Raw genomic sequence first — 23,533 nt, 5'->3', positions numbered from 1 at the left:
AGTCTGTTTAGCTTGGAAATACTCTGCTCCAAAGTGCCACCGTTTGCGTTCTAAAGCAACGCGCGGATAGATAAGCGCGTACGTATGCTATTTAAATTCCGTAAATAATCGATTGGCGATGTTCGAGTTTCTAAAAGGAAAAAAAAAAAAAAGAAGAAGAAGAAGAGAAAAAAAGAAGAAAGAAAAGAAAAAGATAAGGAAAAAGACCATAGAATATTTTTCAAGAACGAACTAATTAATAAAAACGACGTCGCGTGCACGGATGCATTTTCCGAAAGCGAACGCATTTTCACGACATAAAAAGAGAGAAATATTTGAGAAGAGTACACGAGATTGGACGATGAGAAAAAAATAATGAGAACGAAAGGAAGGAAGAAAGAAAAAGAAAGAAAAGGAAAGAAAAAGAGAAAGATCTTGCGCGAGGATTGGGCGGGGAACCGACAACAGTCAGTCCGCCATATGCAAAAGAAGACGGAGCGGTCGTAGGTTGAGGGAGTGGTGGGGAGGGGATACGGCGAGTGGTGGGGGTATGCGCGAGAGAGGTGGCTCGATCGGCGCGGAGCCTCCAACTACCTTCAGTTGTTTCAGAACCACCGTATGGTTCGAATGTCGTTCCGTTACGTGGCGTGTTTTTTTCCCCGTCGATAGATACATACGTATATCCTTATACGTGAGATAGTCAGTGTTGTTTGAGTGAGTGCGCGCGCGATTGTGTGAGTGCGCGCGCGTACCGTAGGCGCTCCGAAGAGGACCCGAGGCGAAGAGGAACGAACGAGCGTTACTATCGTGAAATCGTATACGAGTAAGAGTTATATGTATACACGAGATCGATCGATCTACCGATGTGAATAAACGTTTTATTCTTACATCGTCATAGTCGTCTCATACATAGACTCGTATACACCATTGCAATTTTCTTCTTCATCTTCTCCGAATTTGTGAGAGATCGAGATTCGATCGTGGGCTCTTTACGATCATTAAAATTTTCTTAAGACGTTACGTTCAACGATCGAGCTTCTTTTTCGAGACCGTTTACGAGGGATAGTTGGAGTGAGAGAGAGAGAGATAGATAGAGAGAGATAGATAGAGAGAGATAGAGAGAGAGAGAGAGAGAACTTGAGTGAGAGAGAGAGAGAGATAGAAAGAGACATTTACAAGTGCTCGTCTCGACCGGTGCGAACGTACACGCACCCGCCGCCTCTCCAACGATTTCGATCGACAACGTGAAGTCAGCAACGAGTGTTCCGGCGTATCGCCGACAAAGAAGTGTGTAAGTAAACACGTTTTTCTTCTTTTCGTTCTTTGCGAGATATATGCGTGTATTATTATTCGAGTTCTCTTTCTTTTTTTTCCTACTTTATAACGAGAGTCTCTTTACTCCCGCGTAAGTGCAAAGTGCACACTTCCATATCATTTTTCGTCTCTCTCTCTCTCTCTCTCTCTCTCTCTCTCTCTCTCAATTTTTTTCTCCGAGTTTTCTTTTCCTCTTTCTCTTCATTTAGTTTTTCATTTCTTTCGTTTTCTTTTTTTTTTTTTTTCATCGCTAAATTATTTCGCGAAATATACGTTTCGATATCGTTTAGTAGTAGACTTTCTTTTAGACTTTCCTCGACTACGTGTATCCTCGTCGAATCGTCGACGTAAAACTTTCCGTAAAAACTTTCCGTAAAAACTTGAAAGTGAGTCGTCTATTTCTATGTCTCTCTGTTTTATTATTATGTTTTTTTTCTTCTCGGTACTCTTTCCTTTCCTCGCGGAAGGAAAGGACGCGAGTATTAAAATCGGAATGAAAAGGCGGGTTTTACTACATTTGGATATATGCTAAGAAACTTCAAGAGAGTTGGATGGAGTAGTAGAGTGTATAGTAATAGTAGGTAGTGTAGTAGTGCGTTCACTCTATCTACTTATGTACGTATACATGTACGTATTAAGTAAGTGTGTATACGTGAGAAGCATGTACATCATGTATAAAGAAAAAGAAAGAAAGAGAGAGTAAGAGAGAAAGAGAGAGAGAGAGAGAGAGAGAGAGAGAAATCGCAACGTCGTCGTCCGTCGTCGCTGTCATCGTAGTGTCGTCGTCACCATCGTCGAGTTCACTCGAATGGACTCGTTCTTGACGAGGGTCAAGTAGAGCGTACAGCTGTTTGATCCTATATTCGTAAAATTTCATCGAGAAAATCTATCTATCGAATCCAAAAATAGATAGAGATTTTATTTGTAAAAGCATCGAACATTTCGCGAATCAAAAATTTCCAATTTGCGAGTATTCATTGGGGAGAAAGAGAGAGAGAGAGAGAGAGAGAGAGAGAGAAAGGTGGGACACGAACTCATAAAGAAAATGAACTATTAGTTTGAAAATATTATGTTTCTCTCTCTCTCTCTCTCTCTCTCTCTCTCTCTCTCTCTTTCTCTATTTCTCTTTCTTTCTGTCTCTGTTTTCTTCTTCGTATACAGAGCTATCTGTTTATTTATTATCTTACAGCTATAAAGAGTACAGCAAGAAATGTAACATTAACATATCAACGTTCGGTTATTAGATAAGTATCCCGTTATCATTAATTTTAGGAAAGTTATATCGAAAGACGATCGTTAGAAACTAAGAGCTAACGCAAAAGTTTTGGGCAAGAGAAAACGTAAGAAAAAGTCGAGCGTTCGAGTTTCGTTTGGTAGAGTTATATCTCGTTAGGAGAATAAAGATGAAATTATCATCGAAAGTTTCTTCGTGTTTTATTTTGTTTTCTTTTTCTTTTGTTTTCTTATCAAGGACAACGAAGTAAAAGAGATTCCGAGAAGTACGAGTGTAAGTAAATAGATGTTTATGTAAAATAGAGGTCAACTTGTCCTATCGTGAATGAGAAAGGAAATATTTGACACACGTGTTTATCGTGCCTACCAAAAGACATTCTTCTAAGAAACATGGATCCCTTTAAATCGCTGCGTATCAAAGCCAACGACGATCCATGTGATCGACGACGAAGCCTCTTTTGAATTCGCCTTGAAGAAGAAAAGGATAGTCTTGAAAAGGAAAGATACTAGATAGAGATAGATGGCTAGAGAATGAGAGAGAGAGAGAGAGAGAGAGAAAGAGAGAAACGTAAGGAACCTGTTACGCGTCGTATCGCGTGTGCTAAGTGTTAGCCAGCAGCTGTATTTGAACTTACGAATCGGATGCCATTGTTATTCTCGCGAACGAACATTCAACAAGATATCTTCGACAAATTTTCATTAAATTTCGAATTACAATTTATACGGAGGTAGACACGTACATATAACACATGTATGTATATATATATATGTATATATATATTTATACACGTATGTTTAAAATGAAAATAATATAGTAATTGATATCAGCTTGAATTAATTTTGTAATAATTTTTCTCTTATGTTAATCAATATTTTTTTCTTTCTTTTTTTTTTTTTTTTTTTTTTAATTAAAGAATCGATAAGATAAGATTAGCGAGGTATATTACGAAGATTATTGGCGAAGTAAAAATTATATTTTCCTAAGCGAAATAAAAAGATCTATATTTGGATGTTAGGATCTTCCAGGATTCACGAGAATTCGAGTTGCACGTATCATACTCTGATTATCGAGTTTGCCCTTATTTAGTGTTGCATCGTTTAACATTAACGACGATAATGGAACTAACCAGCGGTTGCGGTATTGGTATTGCGTTCAATGTTATTCCACGTGCGTGCCTGTCTCGAACAGTTGGTTACAACGTGCTATTCCTACTGTATCTTCTCGAAAACTGGTATGGTAATAATCAGCTCGTTTACCGATACCGATAATCATATCGATAGCTGTTAAAACATCATCTCGTAAAAATGAAGCGTAAAAAATGAAGTGAGAACGCGAAGAAAAACGAGACAGAGAAAGAGGGAGAAAGAAAAAAGTTCTTAGCTACATCGTTTTCCGAATGATAGGATAACAAAATTTTCTTAGCTTGTAGTTTTACGGCATGAAAAAAAAAAAAGTAGAAAAAGTGACTTAAAAAGTCTCGAAAAAGGGCAATTGATTTATAAAATTATTTTCAATGACTTTTGCCGATATATATCCTTGCACATCGGTCGATTGTGTAATGTACACTTTCAATTTTTATATCTAGTAATTCATGTAATTATTTAATTTTATATTCATTTAAGTATATAGGAGTAAAGAAAGTTAATTGTAGATAGTTCGTAAATATTTTATAATATTTTATTATATATATTGTCGTAGCGTTGCCTATGGAATGCAAAGATACACACATGCATATACATATATATATTTATATATATATATATTTATTTTATTAGGTTTATTATTTCAACGGAGTGGCAGGTTGCAGGTCCGAGATTAGATAGAAAATAAGAGCGAAATAGAAGGAACGTTCCCACAAGCGTGTACATATGTCGCTCAGCAACGTGAGACTATCTAACTTAGTCGTTAGTAACCCACTTTATTTCGTTGTAAAACGGATATAACGTTTTATAGATCATCCCGAGCCGGCGATACGATCGAACCCAGCAAAGCTAACGGGTTATTGACATCAGACAGGAGAAACGATGTATACGATGCAACGATTCGTAATAATCAGACGTAATGTTTTCATTCCTTTTATGTTGCACTCGTATATGTGTATATTCAAATCTGTTTTTGTAGATGATAAGTATTATTACATCGTCGCTTAATTATTTTTCGGCGATCATCGAACGTTCATATAGAAAATTTCAAGACTACTGCAAAATTTTAAGTTCGATTGCTTCTCCATAAATACCAATTTTCTCTCTCTCTCTCTCTCTTTATATATATATATATATATATATATATATATATATATATATATATATTTCACACTTTTCGAGGAGTTACTGGCAACGTCTTGGAAAATTATGGATGTTATTCTTACGGCGCGCCATTGAAGATCGCCGCTCTTCGTTCATAAATTTAAAGGGTGACGTTGGCTCGGTGCATTAAGTCTTATCAAGGACGATTTCATTCTCTCTTTCTATCTCTTTTTCTCTCTCTCTCTCTTTCTCACGTACTTCCTTTCTCTTTCTTTCTCTCTTTTTTTTCTCTCTCATTCCATTTCTTTCTCTGTCACTTTCGTTTTCAAGAACGACCCAGGAAAGAATCACGTAAAAATATCTTTCTATCTATCGTCGAGTAGTAGGTGGAATCCTTGGAAAAAATGTAACGTTTTAGACTTTGTAACGTAAATCTCTCACGGTGGCTCGCGCGATTCATGAAAACTCGATACTGTCTTTTATGAAACCTGAGCGTTTTAGTTGTTACTTAGTTGGGTCTGCTAAAAAGGGGACCCAAGAGGTTTCCCTTACAAAATGAGTCTCGAACGTGTGGGACACTAAGTTTACTTCACGCGATATGCCTAAGTAATTTTTTCCTTTTCTTTGCTTTCCTTTTTTTTTTGTGTTTTTCGAAATCGTATCACGTTCTCTTAAAAAATTTAACTTTCATTCGAAGAGATAGAGTAACAAAAAAAAAAAAAAAAAAAGAAAAGAAAAGTGTAAAATTCGAGCGAGTTTCGTCTAATTGAAAATGTTTTGAAATGCATGGATCTTATACGATATCGTGTCGTCCCGAACGTCGTTCGATAACTTTCGAGGATGGGATTATAACTCAGTAAATAAGTACTCATCTCTCGTTTATCGATGCATCGGTGCATTTCCATTAGGCCATATTGACGGCCAATTGATCGTTGCTCTGGATCGACCCCACCGTCGACAATAACAAAGAAGAAATATGCCCATGGAACATCTGTCAGTTTGCTTTTTTCTTTCTTCTCTTTTTTTTTTTTTTACATTGTAATAACGTCTTAGTGCATTTATTGCGAGCACGTATATGTATATACGTATGTACGTAACTAAGTACGTATGTGTGATTATGTATACAAGGCGAAAATTATATCTCGTTACATTTCATCGAGGAAGACGAAACGCGTAGGATAAACGTTTCATGATAGAAAGAAATCGATTGATTGTTGTAGAGAACCATCTTGTTGGAAATTCCTTTATATAAAACGAACATACGTTTGTTTAATAACGATTTCTCCAGTTTATTTTCATAATCTATCTCAGATTTTCTTTATCTTTATTTTCTTTTTTCCTATTTTCCATTTTCTATTTTCTATTTTCTCTTTCTCACTTTCTATTTCCTCCTTTTCACTCTTTTTCTCTTTTTCTCATGGTTTTCTTTTGTTTCTTTTCTTTTTCTCTTGTTTCTTTTTTCTTTCTTTTTTTCCCTTTTCTTTTTCTTTTCAAATCAAAGAAATAAAGTGTAGGCAAAGCGCATCGTCTTCTACGCGAGTTGCTAATTACGACTATGCTACGACGTCTAACATCAAACTTTATCACGTGCTTAACATTTCCCTCGAGCCTCTTGGTCACGTGTATGTGTTATGGCTCAAGTCATTCATTATGCAATATGTACATATTTTACACGCGTTAAGCGTGAACTCCGTGCAATAAGAAAGTGTTTCCTCAATTTCGATTATCTCGACATTTTTTTTTTTATCAAAGGCTATTTCATTGGTAATCTTGAGAGAAAAAGAGAAAAGAGAGAGAAAGAGAGAGAAAGAGAGAGAGAGAGAGAGAGAATAAGAGAAAGAAAAAATATTGGATAAAAATTCTTTGTGTTTTGATAAAGCACATTAATCGTATAGATTAATAATTGGTCTCGTTCGAACGAAAATTTGTTGATTGTTCGTGACAATCACACATCCATTGTAAATCCGTCCTTCGTTACGGTGATCTCTCATTCATAATTTAATCGTTTCGCTCTCTCTTTCTCTCTCTCCTTTCTATCATCCATTCATATCTATTCAAATAGGTTCGTATACACGCAATGTGGTCGCACTTGGAGAGACATTAGAAAGGCATTATGAAATCGTGAACGTTTAAAAAACTCTTGAGTCATAAATAGGCGATACGAACTTGCATTGACATTCAAAATAAAAAAGTAGAAGGGAGAGAAAATGAATGCTTCAGTATAGATAAGATCGTTCATCCAAAATCTCGTATTACGCAAAGGAGGCTACCGAAAATAGAATTTGAAAAGAACTTTTGAAGTATGTACGTTTTGATTCAAAGTGAACAGGTATGGCGATTTCTTAAAAAAATGTAAAGGAATCATTATCAACTAGGAGAATGTAGCTCTAATAATTCTTATTCCTGCTTTTTTTTTTTTTTTTTTTTTTTCGGTCACAAAGGTAGGACGCAAATTATTTACGATTTAAAAAACAATAGTGGAATAACAACGTTGGTTCCTTGTGAAACGAATAGCTTTGTAAAAAAAATTAACCTTGGAAAAAACATTTAATTCTTTAGCATTATTCCGAGCGTATAAGCGAAGGTTAAGGGTCAGATAAATTCAAAGCCGACCTCGTTGCGGCCCATTTGATCGTTCGGTCGGTCGTTTGCGTCCGATAAGCCATTCTTAAAATCACTTAATCTTCGATGTTTTCGTTCGTTGTATCCTAAATACACGATTTATACAGACGAAAACTAAAATAGCTCTCATAGACGTTACTCTCTTTCTCATGAGAAAAAAGTAGTAGTAGTAGTAAGTAAATGGTTTAACGATTGTGGATAAAAAAAGGTCAAAGGTTATTAGTAAACGAAATAAAAGTCATCAAATAATCGCGTTTATCCATTCAAAATGTTAAATTGCTTTAGATCGTTTTAGGAATTGGTATTATAAAAAATATTACGAATTTTCAATTACATTGGAATTTATTGAAATTTATTGCTTCTCTTTTCATGTATTTCTCGTGAGATCTTTTTATTAATACTAATCTTCTCTTCTTTTTTTTTTTTCTTCTTTTCTCCTTTCAGGTGTCGCCATGACTAATTCGATCGGCTAAGGTGTAGTGATCGAGGCGTTTACCTCCGATTTTGAGGTATTGGGAAACTCGCGAAGGAAAAGCACTACAAAATGGGTGAAATTCTTGGTTCGGCGAGTTTCCTCCATCTCGGCGATATCGTCAGTCTCTACGCCGAGGGAAGTGTTTCAGGTTTTCTTTCCACATTGGGGTAAGTGGATTGTGATGATAGTTTTGAACGGATTAGAACGGGTAGATACGATTTACTGGCCGAATGCACTACATTTTTCTGGTCTTTGCATATTCGATCGATCGTAAGGAAGCCGTAACCACCAATGTTCTAGAGGTGGCCGTGAACTTTGTTTTTAATTACTTATTACTATTGTTTTAAATACGATTTCTTTTTTGTTTTATTTATATAACACGATACTGAAACTTTATCTGAACGTTGTTAACTCGTCTATGCATTTATCGCGATATTTAAGAAGAAAAAAAAATCTCACAGATAATATCCACTTTTCCTAATCCGTTCGCATTCACGATCTTAGATATTTACCTAACACGATTACTTGGATTTGCGTCCAAGTAGTTTGCTCTTCGTCCCCCTCTCTCTCTCTCTCTCTCTCTCTCTCTCCTCATATTTAATCTTTTACGGTGGTAATTCGAAAGATAGACCCTATCGTCTTCGTTACTTCGTTTTTTTGTCTAAATAACGAAATAATGGAATTAATGACAAGGATGTAAAATTCTAACGAGGAGACAATATTTACGGCTGCAAATAAATTTGTTCTTTTTTTATTTCTTTTCTTTTTTTTTCTATTTTTTTTCTTCTTTGAATTATTTCTCTCTCTCTCGTCACTGTAAAATTGTAAGATTTGATGGAAAATCAATCGCTCGAACGTTACGCGTAGATGAATATTTGAATTTTATTTTTTAAACGTAAATACGTGATAATGCATCGGATAGAGTTTATTAGATATAAAAAATAAATAAATAAATAATTGATAGGTAATGTGCTTTTTAATTGAATGGCTCGAACAGCCTGCCGAAAAGAGAAGAAAGAAATCGAAAGTCATTATCAGTTTGTTTTCATTCAATGAATATTATATAATTCCGGATGGAATTCTACTCGGTCATACCAAGTTAATAGGATTCGTTACGCGGATATTCGTACGTCGATACATTGTTCATGCATCATATCTGTCCACTGTTTAAATTAACGTAGATTACGATCTTCATTAATCTTAGCGATCGATAATAAAGCAGATCAAAACGAACGTTAATTTATCGTAAGCATTTATTCATCGAAAAGATTGTTAAAAGTTACGTATGTCCGTAGATAGATAGATAATTAAATAGGTGTATATTATAGATAAAAATATTGCTTCACTTTTATTTACACCCTCGATCGATGAAATAACACATTATTTATTTTCATTTTCAATTTTTATATCGTTCTCTCGCGGCGAAATTCACGAGCACGCTCTAACACTTTCTTTCCTTTTTCTTTCTCTTTTTTTTTTCTTTCTCTCTCTGTCTTTTTTCTTTTTTTTTTCGTAAGAGCAAATACATATTTTTACATTGAAATTTTGCGACGCGTAGCAGCTTTCTTTACCACGCTCGTGTATCTACTGTTTATTATATACATACATACGTATATTCTGCATTAAATATAAATCGTGCTAGGAGGAGATGAACGGAGGCGTCGTAAAGATAGGATGTCGATAACGGGGAGTGGCAATAAAGCGATCTCTTTGTAATCAACCTCTTCCCGTACTCTACGCTCGATTACAAAGTACTAACGAGAATACTTTAAGTTGAAGGAAAATATGAGGAGAACAGTATGTAAGTGATAATGGCTATTGAAGAGAGAAAGAGAGAAAAAAGAAGAAGAAAAAAAAACGAGATACATAAACTCGAGATAGTTTAAATATTTCTATCGATCTTGAAATTTTTATGTTTCTCGAGGGTTTTTTCAGTATTGTGAGAATGATCATAGGGAATGTCTTCGATGAAAATAAAAAAAATTTCTCACATTTTCTTTATCGTCGCGAACACCTTTTTTCTCATGGGATTATTTGCGAATCGTTCGTTCTTTCGATGAACACGGGGGTGGGAGGGGTGAGGGGCAGGGGGAGGAAAGGAGAAGAGATATATAAGTGGTTTAAGAAAATAGGTCAGGTACACTTTGCTCACTTCGGTAGCATTCATCGGTATGAATGGGTTCTTAAATAAGATCTTACCGATATTATCGTAAATCTCGTTTGTTCAATAGTGTTTCCTATGATACAATGAAGATTCTCTCACTAGCTCGTCTCATAGTTATATACAGATTTCTCTATGGACATTGCGTTTGGCTACATAGAAACTTTCGTGTTTTACGTTTTCAATAAAAGAATATTTTTCAAATGGTAGAAACAATGGAGATAATGGACGATTCGTTCAGCTACATTTGAAGTATCCTATTTGAATGTTAAATACAAAGGATAGAATCATTGTTTCCGTCGTCCTTTAAAATCAATAAATTCGCCTTTCTCGACGTATTATCTTATTAAAAAGTTCAAACGAAAATTTTGTTTATCTCGCGATAGTAAAATATTTAATATTGCGTTTTCTCATTACCTTTAAATTACAGCGTTTGACTTTCGTTAATCATTGTATTATAGATCATGTTAGTACTTGTCCGTTGTCAATAGCAGTATGTAAGTTCGGCGCGCACTAATTTGGCGCAGCTGAATAGAACATAATTAATGTCAGCGGGAGAATACTAGGTTACGCTCGAAATTAGAGATTGTCAGATATTCCGATATCTCACCGCTGTCTCTGTCTATAGGTTAAAGTTATTACGTTGTTAATTATATGCTATGATTGAAACATTCGATTTCCATTTTTCGATCCTTTCAATTTCTTAATAAGTAATATTTGCGATACATTTGATATCGTGTATGGCTATATCCGAATAAACAATAATTAATTTAACTTTGTTATGTATTATTAATTATGTATTATTCTCTGCACGTCCTTTCTTCTTCTTTTTTTTTTTTTGAATTAAAATGTTCGTAATTTCTCATTATTTCAATTTTTTTCAATTTTTTTTTCAATTTTACGATAACCACTTTCAGAGTTTGAAACGTTGACTTTTCGAAAGTAACTTTATTCGCGTTGCCCTCTCGGAAGCTCGTCGTCATTTACGAAGGGATTCATTTGCGGTTTTATTCGCGCTCGAGTTCGTCTTCCGCTCTATTTCCGGTGCCTTAACACCAAGCACAACATCGTCGATGATAATCCTCTCTGTAATCGCAGCAGCATCAGCTTGTTACACATATCGTATATATTATATGCTTATGTATGTATATATGTATGTATCTATACATGTATGTATGTATGTATGTATGTATGCATGCATACATGTATGTACGTACGTACGTATGTATATATATGTATATATATGTATGTATGTATTTATGTATGTATGTACATATGTATGTATCTATGTATGTATGTAGTTGCATCCTCTCTCGTCACACGTTTCTAACACGACACGTCGCCAGAAATAACAATATATCGGTTTTTGCTCACGTCGCCCTTTTCCTTCGATATCCGATCTTCTCTTATCTCTATGCAATATCGTTCGGTGTCATTTCATCCGATTTATTTACATATTATTATAGTTACGATTAAAGAAAAAACAGAAAAAAAAACGAAGAGAAAGAAGATGGACATATTTCGCTTCGTACGAAATTAACATCCATTACTACTTTGTGACTAATTTTCTCGATAGAATTTATCAACGACTGGGCTAGTAACACCGGAAAAGGAAGTTTCTCTTTGATATATATATATATTTTTTTTTTAAGTACTTACTACTCTGCTTCCTACATAATAGCTTTATATAATTCAAGCGTCTTGTATATTCGCGATATACTCGTATTTCTTTTTTTTTTCTCTTAATTTTAATTAAAAAAATTTTTGTCTTCTTTTTATTTTTCTTTTATTTTTATTTCTTTTTGTAAATAAAAGTGCTTTTTCCGGGATTGATTTTTTTTTCTTTCTGTCTCCTGCTGGCGTTTATTAAAGCGTTAAATTGTAAATCTATCGTATTAATGTACGGAGATTGGATAGGCGATATAAATAGAGATTTCATAAAGCGTAATTTTTCTCTCTTTTTTTTTTTATCTGAGAAGATAAAGAAAATATCTGATGAAATACGAAACGATAAACAGTCGATATAATATTATATTAGAAACGTCATAGGCCGGGTCAACCTTTGGAAAAGAGCTTAGTTGTAGAGTGAGAACCCTAAACGCAATCTTGTTAGTAAACCAGGTGAAGCTTATATATTCTCTTGTCGGGCGTCAACAAACAATATGTTTACGGATAGTTATTGTGTTCCAAGAAAATACCTATACACATATATCTATACATATGTATATCGTCACTGTGCATATTCTCGGCACGGTTTAATACAGCGTGAAATATAAAATGATCGATTTAAATTAAAGGGAAGAAAACCCCTGGTTATTTCATGGGATTTTTAGAAATAGACATTCCCCTTGAAAATTTATATTCGAGTGTCTCAGATTTAACGTATAAGAGCGTTAATTGGTTTATTGCTTCGATGTTTGCGATATCATAGTCTGAGATCGACGAAGTGATGACTCAATTTGCACGTTGGTTTGATTAATAGATCTATCTACCCATTTGTAATTACATTTAGCTATCCTAAATGACCGATCATTGAAAAGTATCGTCTCTATACCATATTCATTGCATATTACATAACGTGTATATTGTAGCGATATTATATTTTACAAAATTAAATGTCCGATCGAAAATTTTATAAAATCGAATTATTATGTATTTTTTACAAATAGGATAAATTCGAAATTTCGAAATTTAACATTCTGTTAAATGAATGTAATATTTTTTTTTTCATTAATTAATACATAAATCAATATACATTCCTTCTCCTCGCAAGTTTATGATTTACCTATATTTATAAGTTCGTACCGTTTCTCGTACAGCTTTAAAGCCCGGGGAGAGATGTAGCCTTCCCCAATATTGATCCACAAGATGGTTTCATTCCATCTGGACCACGTTTATCTAACGACAATTTTACTTTATTACATCTAATAATATTTCAATGGAATTTTTAGTCATTCTCGATCGTCACGTTACAACGTTTTGTTTATATTGATACGTTTTTTCTTCTTTTTCTTTTCCTCTTTTTTTTCCAGATTGGTAGACGACAGATGCGTCGTGTGTCCCGAAGCTGGAGATTTGACGAATCCACCAAAAAAGTTCAGAGGTGATTATTATTTGTCAATGAAATTAAGTTCGTTTAGGTACACTCAATATAATAAGGGAAGTTTAATGTTACCCGTATTTTTTTTTCTTTCTCTTTTTCGTTTTCTTTTTTTCTTTTTCTTTTTTTTTTTGTAGATTGCCTCTTCAAGATATGTCCTATGAATCGTTATTCCGCCCAAAAGCAATTTTGGAAGGCGGCAAAGCAAAGTGGCAGTTCCGGTACAGACGCTGGATTATTGAAAAGACTTCACGTAAATTGCTTACTTTTTTTATTTTCTATTGATTATAGTTGGATTAATTAATTTATAGATTTAAGAAATAACACGAATATTTTTCGTTAATGATTCTTTAGCATGCCGCAGAAATCGAAAAAAAGCAAAATGAAACCGAGAATAAAAAATTGTTGGGCTCCATCGTCTCCTATGGCAACGTCGTTCAGGTAAAATATTTCATTTCGTTATATCGCTCTAATATATATATATATATATATATATATATATATATATATATATATATATATATTCTTTCAATATTTTTTCTCAAACGATTTCTATTTCTTTTTACTCAAAGTATGTATGATAATAGTAATAATAGTAATTAATTTTCGTCTATCGTATCGTACGCCGAAGAAGACCGCAGATACCATTAGCGATTAATTTAATTAACATTGTACGATAAAGCAAGGGTACTCTCGACGCATTCAAGCGATTTTATTAGATTTCGTCTCTTGGAAAATGTTCCTGGAGGCGTCAGCCTTCATTGACAAAGATATAACGTCACGATACAAGTCAATCTTCTTTGTCTCCCTATTAAAATGCGATCGTGCGATTCAAAACGTCTTACCTCTCAGTAAAATCTTGCAAAAAAAATTTTTTCTTTTCCGGTATAAATTTATCGATGTTTATTATTGTACATATATATTTTCAGCTTTTGCATTTGAAGTCAAATAAGTTTTTGACCGTTAACAAGAGATTACCGGCGCTTCTTGAGAAGAACGCAATGAGGGTATATCTAGATGCAAATGGGAACGAAGGTTCTTGGCTTTATATAATGCCATTTTATAAATTGCGAAGTGACGGCGACAGCGTTGTCGTTGGCGATAAGGTGATATTAGAACCGGTGAATGCTGGAAGACAAGGACTTCATGTAGCAGCCAATTACGAGCTGAGCGATAATCCTGGATGTAAAGAAGTGAATGTCGTTAATTCGTCAACATCCTGGAAAGTGACACTCTTTATGGAGCATAGAGAGAATCAAGAAGAGATACTTAAGGGTGGCGACGTCGTTAGACTCTTTCATGCCGAGCAGGAAAAATTTTTAACGATGGACGAATACAAAAAGAAACAACACGTTTTCCTTAGAACAACAGGAAGGACTAGTGCGACTGCTGCTACTAGTAGTAAAGCATTATGGGAAGTGGAAGTTGTGCAACATGATCCTTGCAGAGGTGGAGCAGGACATTGGAATTCTCTTTTCAGATTCAAGCATTTAGCAACGGGTCAATATCTTGCTGCTGAGATTGATACGGACGAGCCTTATGAGACCAATAATAGCAAGCGTGGTAAGATAGAGGTGTATTCGTGGAATCGTAGAAAATCTGGCCAAATATTTATCTTAGATATTCCTAGAGATTATAATAACATGTTCTTTTTACTTAATAGATTCTGCTGTTCAAGTTTATAGATTGGTCTCAGTACCACACAGCAACGAGATTAGTTCTTTATTCGAATTAGATCCAACCACATTAACGAGGGGTGATAGTTTAGTACCTCAATCTTCCTTCGTTAGATTACACCATATATGTACAAATACGTGGGTTCACTCGACGAGTGTACCGATTGACAAGGATGATGAAAAGCCAGTAATGTCCAAGGTATCTCATCGCATATATATATATGCTTGTTAATCCGTTTGAGTGTCATATCTCGTCCATAGTTTCGAACCTTAATAAACTATTTTTCACTTGTATTTTGAAAAGGTGGGTTGTGCTTTAAACAAAGAAGACAAAGAGGCTTTTGCATTGAGATCTGTATCACCTGTAGAGGTACGAGATTTAGATTTTGCAAACGATGCCTGTAAAGTTTTAGCATCCATAAACTGTAAATTGGAAAAGGGTACGATTTCTCACAATGAACGGAGGGCCGTAACTAGTTTATTGCAAGATATAGTTTATTTTATTGCGGGACTAGAAAATGAGCAAAATAAATCCGAGGCGTTGGAGTTGATCGTAACGAATGCAGTTAGAGATCGGCAAAAGTTACTCCGAGAACAATATATTCTGGGTCAATTATTTAAGATACTTCAGGTATTGTGGTATTATTAGAGTATTAAATAAAATGTGGTTGTGTAAGGCTGTATGCGCTAAGAAATAAGAATTTCAGGCACCGTTTTTAGAGTCGGCCGAAGGTGAGGGACCATTTCTTAGAATAGAGGAACTTAACGATCCAAGACATGCACCGTACAAATACATGTTTCGATTGTGTTATCGTATACTTAGATTGTCGCAACAGGATTATAGAAAGAATCAGGTACATTTCGAACATCAAATAGCAAATTTGTTTATTTTGCTTATTCCTATATTTATTTAAAACTTTGCTCGTAGGAATATATTGCCAAACATTTTGCTTTCATGCAAAAACAAATTGGATACGATATTTTGGCGGAGGACACGATCACAGCTCTTTTACACAATAATCGGAAATTATTAGAAAAGCATATTACAGCTGCCGAAATCGAGACGTTCGTAGGTCTTGTGAGAAAAAATATGCACAATTGGGAATCTAGATTTTTAGATTATTTATCGGATTTATGTATTTCCAATAAGAAAGCAATTGCCGTAACACAGGAATTGATATGTAAAAGTGTACTCAGCGAAAAAAATAAGGATATTCTCCTAGAGACCAGGTAAGAAATTGTTTATTTAATTTATATTTACGTAACTATTAGTTAATAATAATATGTATATTTGAATCAAATTTTTTCTATAGGATGATGAAGGTTAAAACTGAAATGAAAATGATTGATCAAAAGCAAGACAATGACGAGCCTCAAATAATCGTTAAAGAGAAAGATGAAGTATATCTTTTCTGGAACAATGCAACGGTTGGTAATGTTTATTGAACTCATATAACGCGTGAAAAAATATATGGCTTATTTATTAATTTATATTACAGAAATCAAAATCTTTATGTGAGTTAGCAAAGAACGCTAAGCTGGATAATTTACTAGGACCAGCAATTTTGGATTATTACAGACATCAATTGAACTTGTTTAGCAATATGTGTCTTAACAGGCAATATTTAGCACTTAACAATTTGTCCCCGCACTTGGATATAGATCTCATACTTAAGTAGGTTCATTAGTGTCTACTGTAATTATTCGATAATTACGGAATTATATATATATATATATTTTTTTTTTCTTTTATGATCGTAAATTTTTTTTTAGATGTATGGAAGATGCAACTGTACCATATGAATTACGTGCTTCGTTTAGTCGACTTATGTTACATCTTCATGTGGATAGAGATCCACAAGAACAAGTGACACCAGTAAAGTATGCCCGTCTTTGGTCCGAAATTCCATTAAAAATGAGCATTAATGAGTACGTGATGAAATAAAAAATGTTTTTTTTATATTATTTATATTAATTTTTTGTTCTTTCTTCTTATTATTTCATCTTACGTTCCTTTATCACAAATTCTTTAAAATTTTAGTTACGATACAAATAAAATGCCCGACGAAAATAAAGAAGCCGTTCGCGTAAAATTTAGTTCGACAATAAAATTCGTGGAAGATTATCTCTGCAATGTTGTTGCAAAGATGTGGTCTTTTGCAGATCAAGAACAAAATAAGCTTACGTTTGAGGTAAATAAAATGAATTCATTCATAATATATATCTTCTCTAAAATAATAAAAATTATTAAATAATTATATCTATATTAGTAATATAATAAATGGTGTTTTTTTCTTTGTTTTTGTTTTCAGGTGGTTAAATTAGCACGTGATTTAATTTATTTTGGATTCTATAGCTTTAACGATCTGTTAAGATTAACTAAAACGTTATTAAGTATCTTGGATTGTGTCTCTGAAAATGATTTCATTGATGGGAAAATACCAACCGGAGAAATCGACTGTGAGTTTATTTATATATTATAAATATATTATTGTAATATATTTATTTAGCGTAATTTATATGAGATCAGTATTTGAATTTTATAATTTTGGTTAATCATCCTTATTCCCTTATATATTTTAATCGTGTTTCCCATATTATTTGCATGATTGTAAATTTGGAAATTTAATGGTATTTCATGAAACCTTGTGATAAAAATTAAATTTTGAGAAATGTTGTTCCTTGATATATAATTGTATATATATTTTCCTCTAATCATCCTTTTGTTTCTGTAATGTATCATCCAATAATATATGTAACTAACTACCTGATTTTCTGAATATTTCTTAGCTGAGTCTATGGATTCTGAAGAGGCAGGTAATATTCTATTAGGTCCTATAAAATGATAATTAATGTATAAATAATAATCATTCTGTTTATTGGTAGATGATACATAGTTCGTTGATATATTCGGCCGTTATATTTATACGTGTATTATTAGTGTTTGTAATGTGTTAATTGTTATCGATAAAATGAAATTAATTTATACAATAAAAACATGAAATAATTTATATAATAAAGATTGTAGACAGTAAATAACGTTATCGTATATTTTAATAGCCGAAGGAGGAGTTCTCCGATGTATTGGAGATATGGGTGCTGTGATGACAAGTTTAACTTTAGGACCAGCTGGACAAGTATTGGCTGGAAGTTCATCTCCGAGGCCGAAAACTACTTCAAAAAAAGAATATCCCTTGGTGATGGACACCAAATTAAAAATAATTGAAATACTTCAGTTTATTCTCGACGTTCGATTGGATTATAGAATTTCATGTTTATTAAGCATTTTCAAACAAGAATTCGATGAAACTGAAAAAGCTTCGGGTCAAGACTTAAGTCAACTTTGTCAGAAAACTATCGATTTGGAATCCATTGGAACACAAGCCGAAGGAATCTTTGGAAGCAGGTAAATTCGATTATATTTTGATGATAAAGCTAATAAATTAATTATTTAAAAAAATATGTTATTTAGTGAAGAATGTGTGGCATTGGATCTAGATGGTTTAGGTGGCAGAACATTTTTACGCGTTTTACTTCATCTAGCAATGCACGATTATCCACCTTTAGTATCCGGAGCTTTGCATTTATTATTTAGACACTTTAGTCAAAGGCAAGAAGTATTGCAAGCTTTTAAACAGGTTTGTCATTTGAATATAATGTGAAATAATTTAATGTTAGGACTTTTTATTAAAATCATTTCGATTGTTAGGTACAATTATTAGTCTCGGATAGCGATGTTGAATCGTACAAGCAAATTAAAGCAGATTTAGATGTTTTACGACAATCGGTTGAGAAATCTGAGCTTTGGGTGTACAAGTCAAAAGCTACGGAAGAACATGGAAATAAAAAGAAGAAGAGCAAAGAGGACGAAGAAGATTCTTCGACGCCTCGTAAAGCACCGCCACAGTTGTCTACGTCGGATAAAAAAGGTTTCTTTGTGGAAAAAATATTGTTTATATCAAAATCGTCTATTATGATTGTATTAAATTCAAATCTGAACGCGTTGTTACAGGATCTGCAATTGATTTAGATATTGGTCCACCATTAAGTGTGGATCAAGCCGAGGAATATAAAAAAATTCAACAAATATTAATACGAATGAATAAGCTGTGTATCCAAACGATACCGGGTGGACAAATAAAGCCACGTAAACACGAACAAAGACTTTTGCGTAATGTTGGTGTGCATACCGTTGTATTAGATTTATTGCAAGTCCCTTTTGATGATACAGAAGATGTTAGAATGAATGAACTGATGCGTTTGGCACATGATTTCTTGCAAAACTTTTGTCTGGGTAATCAACAGAATCAGGTTCTGTTACACAAACAATTAGATCTATTTTTAAATCCTGGTATACGAGAGGCTCAAACAGTATGTAGCATTTTTCAAGACAATTCTACTCTTTGCAATGAAGTGAGTGTTAAAGTGATTCAGCACTTTGTCCATTGCATAGAAACACATGGGAAACATGTGCAATATTTAAGATTCCTTCAAACTATCGTGAAAGCAGAAAATCAGTTTATAAGAAAATGTCAGGAAATGGTGATGCAAGAGGTGGGCTATAAATATATATTTAAAAATGCAAGGAGAATTTATAACAATTTTATTGTTTTATCTTAACAATTTTATTTTTTTAGCTTGTTCAAGCGGGAGAGGACGTTCTGGTTTTTTATAACGACAGAGCTTCATTTAATCAATTCGTGGAAATGATGCGATCGGAAAGACACAGAATGGATGAAAGTAGTCCACTTAAGTAATTAAAATAAAATTTTGTTTATTTAATGGAATTAATTTCAAAATTTTTACTTTCAATAACACATTTATCATTTAATTTTAAAGATATCACGTTGAATTGGTGAAGTTATTAGCTTGTTGTACCATGGGTAAAAATGTTAATACCGAGATCAAATGTCATAGTCTTTTACCGCTCGATGATATCGTTGCTATGGTATCACATCCAGATTGTATACCAGAGGTAATAAGAATAATATGTATATTTTACATATATTTTCAATTATAATTATTAATATTTAATATTCATTATAATATATATATATATATCAATAGGTGAAGGAAGCTTACATCAATTTCCTTAACCATTGTTACATAGATACTGAAGTAGAGATGAAAGAAATTTATAATTCCAATCATATGTGGTCCTTATTCGAAAAGTCGTTTATTGTAGATATGACATTGATAGCAACACCTAAAAATGATCAACAAGATGCAGATATTGCTTTAGAAAATTATGTAACAAGCTGTTTAATGAATATCATTACTACGTTCTTCAGCAGTCCATTTTCCGATCAGAGTACGACGGTCCAGGTAGTGTATTTTTATTTTTTATAACAAAATAAAAATTTCTTACGGTTTATTATATTTTATTTGTTATTCTGTATATTTTTTCATTGTTTATTCGGATATATATATGAAATTTTTAATTTTTTTCGTTATATATATTGTAAAATAAACTTTTTGTGCCTATTTCTAAATATATATATAATCTGTTTTATACAGTAATATATCAAATACTTCATGTTTAAATCATGTCGAAAATTTATGTGAATCATTTTTCTTTCTTTTTTATAAATATATTCTGTTTAAATCAATATATATATATATATATATATATATATATATATATATATATATATAGCACCAAGATTATTTCTTCGAAATAATGGCACATTTTATTTATACTGTTATAATTAATTTGTTAATGTATAAAACTGTTTCCCTACGTTTTAAATATATCAATTAAAAGACTAAACAGCAAGAATGGCTTTCAAATTTAGTCATTTTCGCGTAAAAAAAATAACTTTTTGGATATTTAATGAATTATGTAAATGCATGTGCTTATGACAACTTAAGATATTTGATACTAATTGAATTTAGTAAACAATTAAACAATTATAATACATTGGAGTCGGTATAAACAATTAGCGATGAATAATAGTATTACGAGTTTTATGGGTGTTACACTATACTAGAAAATTAGTATTTCAGCGATCTCATTCTGTTATAGTAGTTTCAAGAATATTGTATTGTATTATGTTTTTATTTTATGTTTCATTATATGACTGAAGTTCTTCGAAAATGAGGTAATTGTAGCAATAAATATCAATGAATTATAGACTTAGAAGTAAAACTTTGATCGAATTGCTAGTATTATTTTAAATATGTAAATATAAAATAGATAAAAACACAGACGAATTCTAATGGAGGGAAGAAATTTAGATAATGAGAAGAAAACCATATAGAATAATGTAAATATATAATATTTAATATTGTTAGGTAATTTTTGTTTTCAGGAATAAGAGAACAGGATGATAGAACAAGTTAGAGAAGATAGATTAATTAAAAAAATGCATTTTGAATTAGTCATAAAAAATAAATATACATATTCATTTTATATCATAATCTATGCTTTGCATGTTACATACACTAACCATTCATTCATCAACCAAGTACATATCATAGGCACATTGAAGATGTTATTTAACTCAGAATCATTTTCTTTTTCCGAAATATTTTTCATCTTCTTTTTTCTCCATTTTTTCCATTTTTCCATTTTATCCATTTGTTCATGTTTCTATAATTTTATCATTAACTTTGAATTGAACTTCGATTAGTAATTATATTCAATTAATATTACGAATTTATAGGAATACGTAGAAGTATATCATCAAATTCATATTTATCCATTTTATGTAATATAAAATACATTAGTAGTCTGATATAATATATATGATGACATCATTAATATTATTTGATATGTGCTTGGTCATTATTGATTGCACCAGCGGCATGTTCTGTGTTTTTGGCATGCAATACCTGGCCTTCTTGAATCAACAACATGGGTTTACTGGGTCTATGTACTGGGTCTGTAATGGTGGTGGGTTGATTTACTAATAGAAACAACTGCACGAGGCTAGACTTTATTGGAGCATCAAGGAATGTGACCGGAATATTGACAATAATCTTGCAACTTATGTGAGTATTAATAGTAGAGTGCTGTCTTGGCCTAAGAACACAAGAATTGTACAAACACACTCACATTACTTATGTGATAAGTTTAAGAATAAAATAGTATATATTTCCAAGAATAATGTAAGTGTAGATGTTTTTGATAGAAAATACTCTTTCGTTGCATATTCTCGTATAAATAATAAAATTTTTAAAGTAAATATTTTTTTTTTTAAAGAAAAAATAAATTTTAATGTATTCATATACGTTTATAACTATAAAATAATTTTTATTATTACAATAATTATATTATAATGTTGATATTTTTAATAATAGTTGCAAGTCTTGTAACGCAACTTTGTAATTAAAATAGTTACTATAAATATGCAGTTTGTTTTTACAATTAGTAACGTTGACAAGTGATGTTTGTAATTGACAGCATGAGTTTTAATATGGGTATAATATGTAATATATATATATATACATACATATATGTACATATTTTATGCAACAAAGAGTTTCAGTGTACTATTAAAATTACATTTTAAACTCTTTATTATAAATTCTACGAAATTATATGTACATTATAATTACAATTTATATTTAAAAATACATAACACACACTAATACAATAGAAGCACTCACATGATCGTACTTATTCAATTTTTTCTCATTTTGTTTGTCATTTATATTAAAAATTTCGTTTTAAAAATTATTTACACAACAATTGATTACTTTTTTTTTGTTAATTATTAGACCCGACAGCCTATATTTGTCCAGTTACTTCATGCAGCATTTAAAGTATCACAATGTATATGGTTGAATGCAGGGCAAAGATTTAATGTAGAAAATTGTATAAGAACTTTATCCGACGTTGGTAAGTTGTAAAAATATAATAGAAAATTTATACTTATTTTTTTACGATTTATTACGATTATTTATTAATTATTTAAATAATTATATAAGCTCGAATAATATTTTACGTTCTAAATTTTAGCTAAGGGAAGAGGTATTGCCATCCCTACTGATCTAGAAAATCAAGTTGCATCTATGTTTAATAAAGCAGCGATGCTTAGTAGACAAACAAGTAAATGGCTTCAAGCTGCTAAACAACCGAAAATAGAGCGTACTCAGAGTCAGGTAATTATAGAAACATTAATAATTTGTACTTAAATATTTCTTATATATTCATGATGTTATAATAAGTTTCCTTAAATGTATAGAGTGATATGCTTTTGATGGACAGCTGTAAAGATGAGGTAAAAGTTGTACAAAACTCTTAGCAGTAGTATGAATTATTAGATTTCGGAAATAATAGTACATTACATAATTGAATATATATATATATATATATATATATATATATATATATATATATATAATTTTCAGCAACGAGATGTATATTAGTAATATTAGTAAAAATCTGCTCTATACAAAAATTAAGTTACATTACTTTAGTCGCACATTTATAGGAAAGTCGTGATAAAAATAATATTTATTTATGCCCGAATTATATTATAATAATATAGTCGTTTTTCTCCGTAGGTGATGCGTCTGGATCGTAGTATTATAGAAGGTTTACAAGACATAGTATGTTTATTAGAAGAACAACTTAAACCATTGGTACAATCAGAATTATCCTTGTTGGTTGATATCCTCTATCGACCGGAACTTTTATTTCCAGCAGCGACTGAAGCTAGAAAACGATGTGGAAATGGTGGATTTATTAGGAGGTACTATCTTCTAAATGTCATTGTTTT

General features: G+C 32.3%; 1 protein-coding gene across 10 annotated transcripts in view; it reads left to right on the top strand.

Moving 5' to 3' along the window:
• Nucleotides 1–552: 552 nt before the first annotated feature.
• LOC127066098 (inositol 1,4,5-trisphosphate receptor) overlaps nucleotides 553–23,533 on the top strand; it is a 33,461-nt gene continuing 10,480 nt past the window's right edge. For 2 of the 10 annotated variants that reach the window (XM_050999397.1, XM_050999394.1), the window contains exons 1-26: nucleotides 554–1,270; nucleotides 7,840–8,037; nucleotides 13,064–13,134; nucleotides 13,269–13,384; nucleotides 13,486–13,572; nucleotides 14,061–14,694; nucleotides 14,795–15,006; nucleotides 15,112–15,438; nucleotides 15,515–15,661; nucleotides 15,736–16,037; nucleotides 16,121–16,235; nucleotides 16,307–16,482; nucleotides 16,581–16,736; nucleotides 16,849–16,999; nucleotides 17,120–17,267; nucleotides 17,598–17,624; nucleotides 17,868–18,213; nucleotides 18,280–18,445; nucleotides 18,517–18,736; nucleotides 18,820–19,361; nucleotides 19,445–19,560; nucleotides 19,647–19,782; nucleotides 19,875–20,132; nucleotides 22,530–22,650; nucleotides 22,771–22,913; nucleotides 23,319–23,506. In XM_050999397.1, coding sequence (XP_050855354.1) covers nucleotides 7,940–8,037; nucleotides 13,064–13,134; nucleotides 13,269–13,384; nucleotides 13,486–13,572; nucleotides 14,061–14,694; nucleotides 14,795–15,006; nucleotides 15,112–15,438; nucleotides 15,515–15,661; nucleotides 15,736–16,037; nucleotides 16,121–16,235; nucleotides 16,307–16,482; nucleotides 16,581–16,736; nucleotides 16,849–16,999; nucleotides 17,120–17,267; nucleotides 17,598–17,624; nucleotides 17,868–18,213; nucleotides 18,280–18,445; nucleotides 18,517–18,736; nucleotides 18,820–19,361; nucleotides 19,445–19,560; nucleotides 19,647–19,782; nucleotides 19,875–20,132; nucleotides 22,530–22,650; nucleotides 22,771–22,913; nucleotides 23,319–23,506 — 5,003 coding nt within the window. In that variant the 5' untranslated portion in view covers nucleotides 554–1,270; nucleotides 7,840–7,939. Of the gene's footprint in view, nucleotides 1,271–7,839; nucleotides 8,038–13,063; nucleotides 13,135–13,268; nucleotides 13,385–13,485; nucleotides 13,573–14,060; nucleotides 14,695–14,794; nucleotides 15,007–15,111; nucleotides 15,439–15,514; nucleotides 15,662–15,735; nucleotides 16,038–16,120; nucleotides 16,236–16,306; nucleotides 16,483–16,580; nucleotides 16,737–16,848; nucleotides 17,000–17,119; nucleotides 17,268–17,597; nucleotides 17,625–17,867; nucleotides 18,214–18,279; nucleotides 18,446–18,516; nucleotides 18,737–18,819; nucleotides 19,362–19,444; nucleotides 19,561–19,646; nucleotides 19,783–19,874; nucleotides 20,133–21,722; nucleotides 21,801–22,529; nucleotides 22,651–22,770; nucleotides 22,914–23,318; nucleotides 23,507–23,533 lie in introns of those variants that run through there. The other 8 variants (XM_050999391.1, XM_050999396.1, XM_050999392.1 and 5 more) reach the window with 8 other exon arrangements.

Source organism: Vespula vulgaris, chromosome 9 (assembly GCF_905475345.1).
Source record: "Vespula vulgaris chromosome 9, iyVesVulg1.1, whole genome shotgun sequence".
NCBI lineage: Eukaryota > Metazoa > Arthropoda > Insecta > Hymenoptera > Vespidae > Vespula > Vespula vulgaris.
Note: the sequence above shows the minus strand (reverse complement) of the source record. Positions and strands in the feature narration are given on the sequence as shown.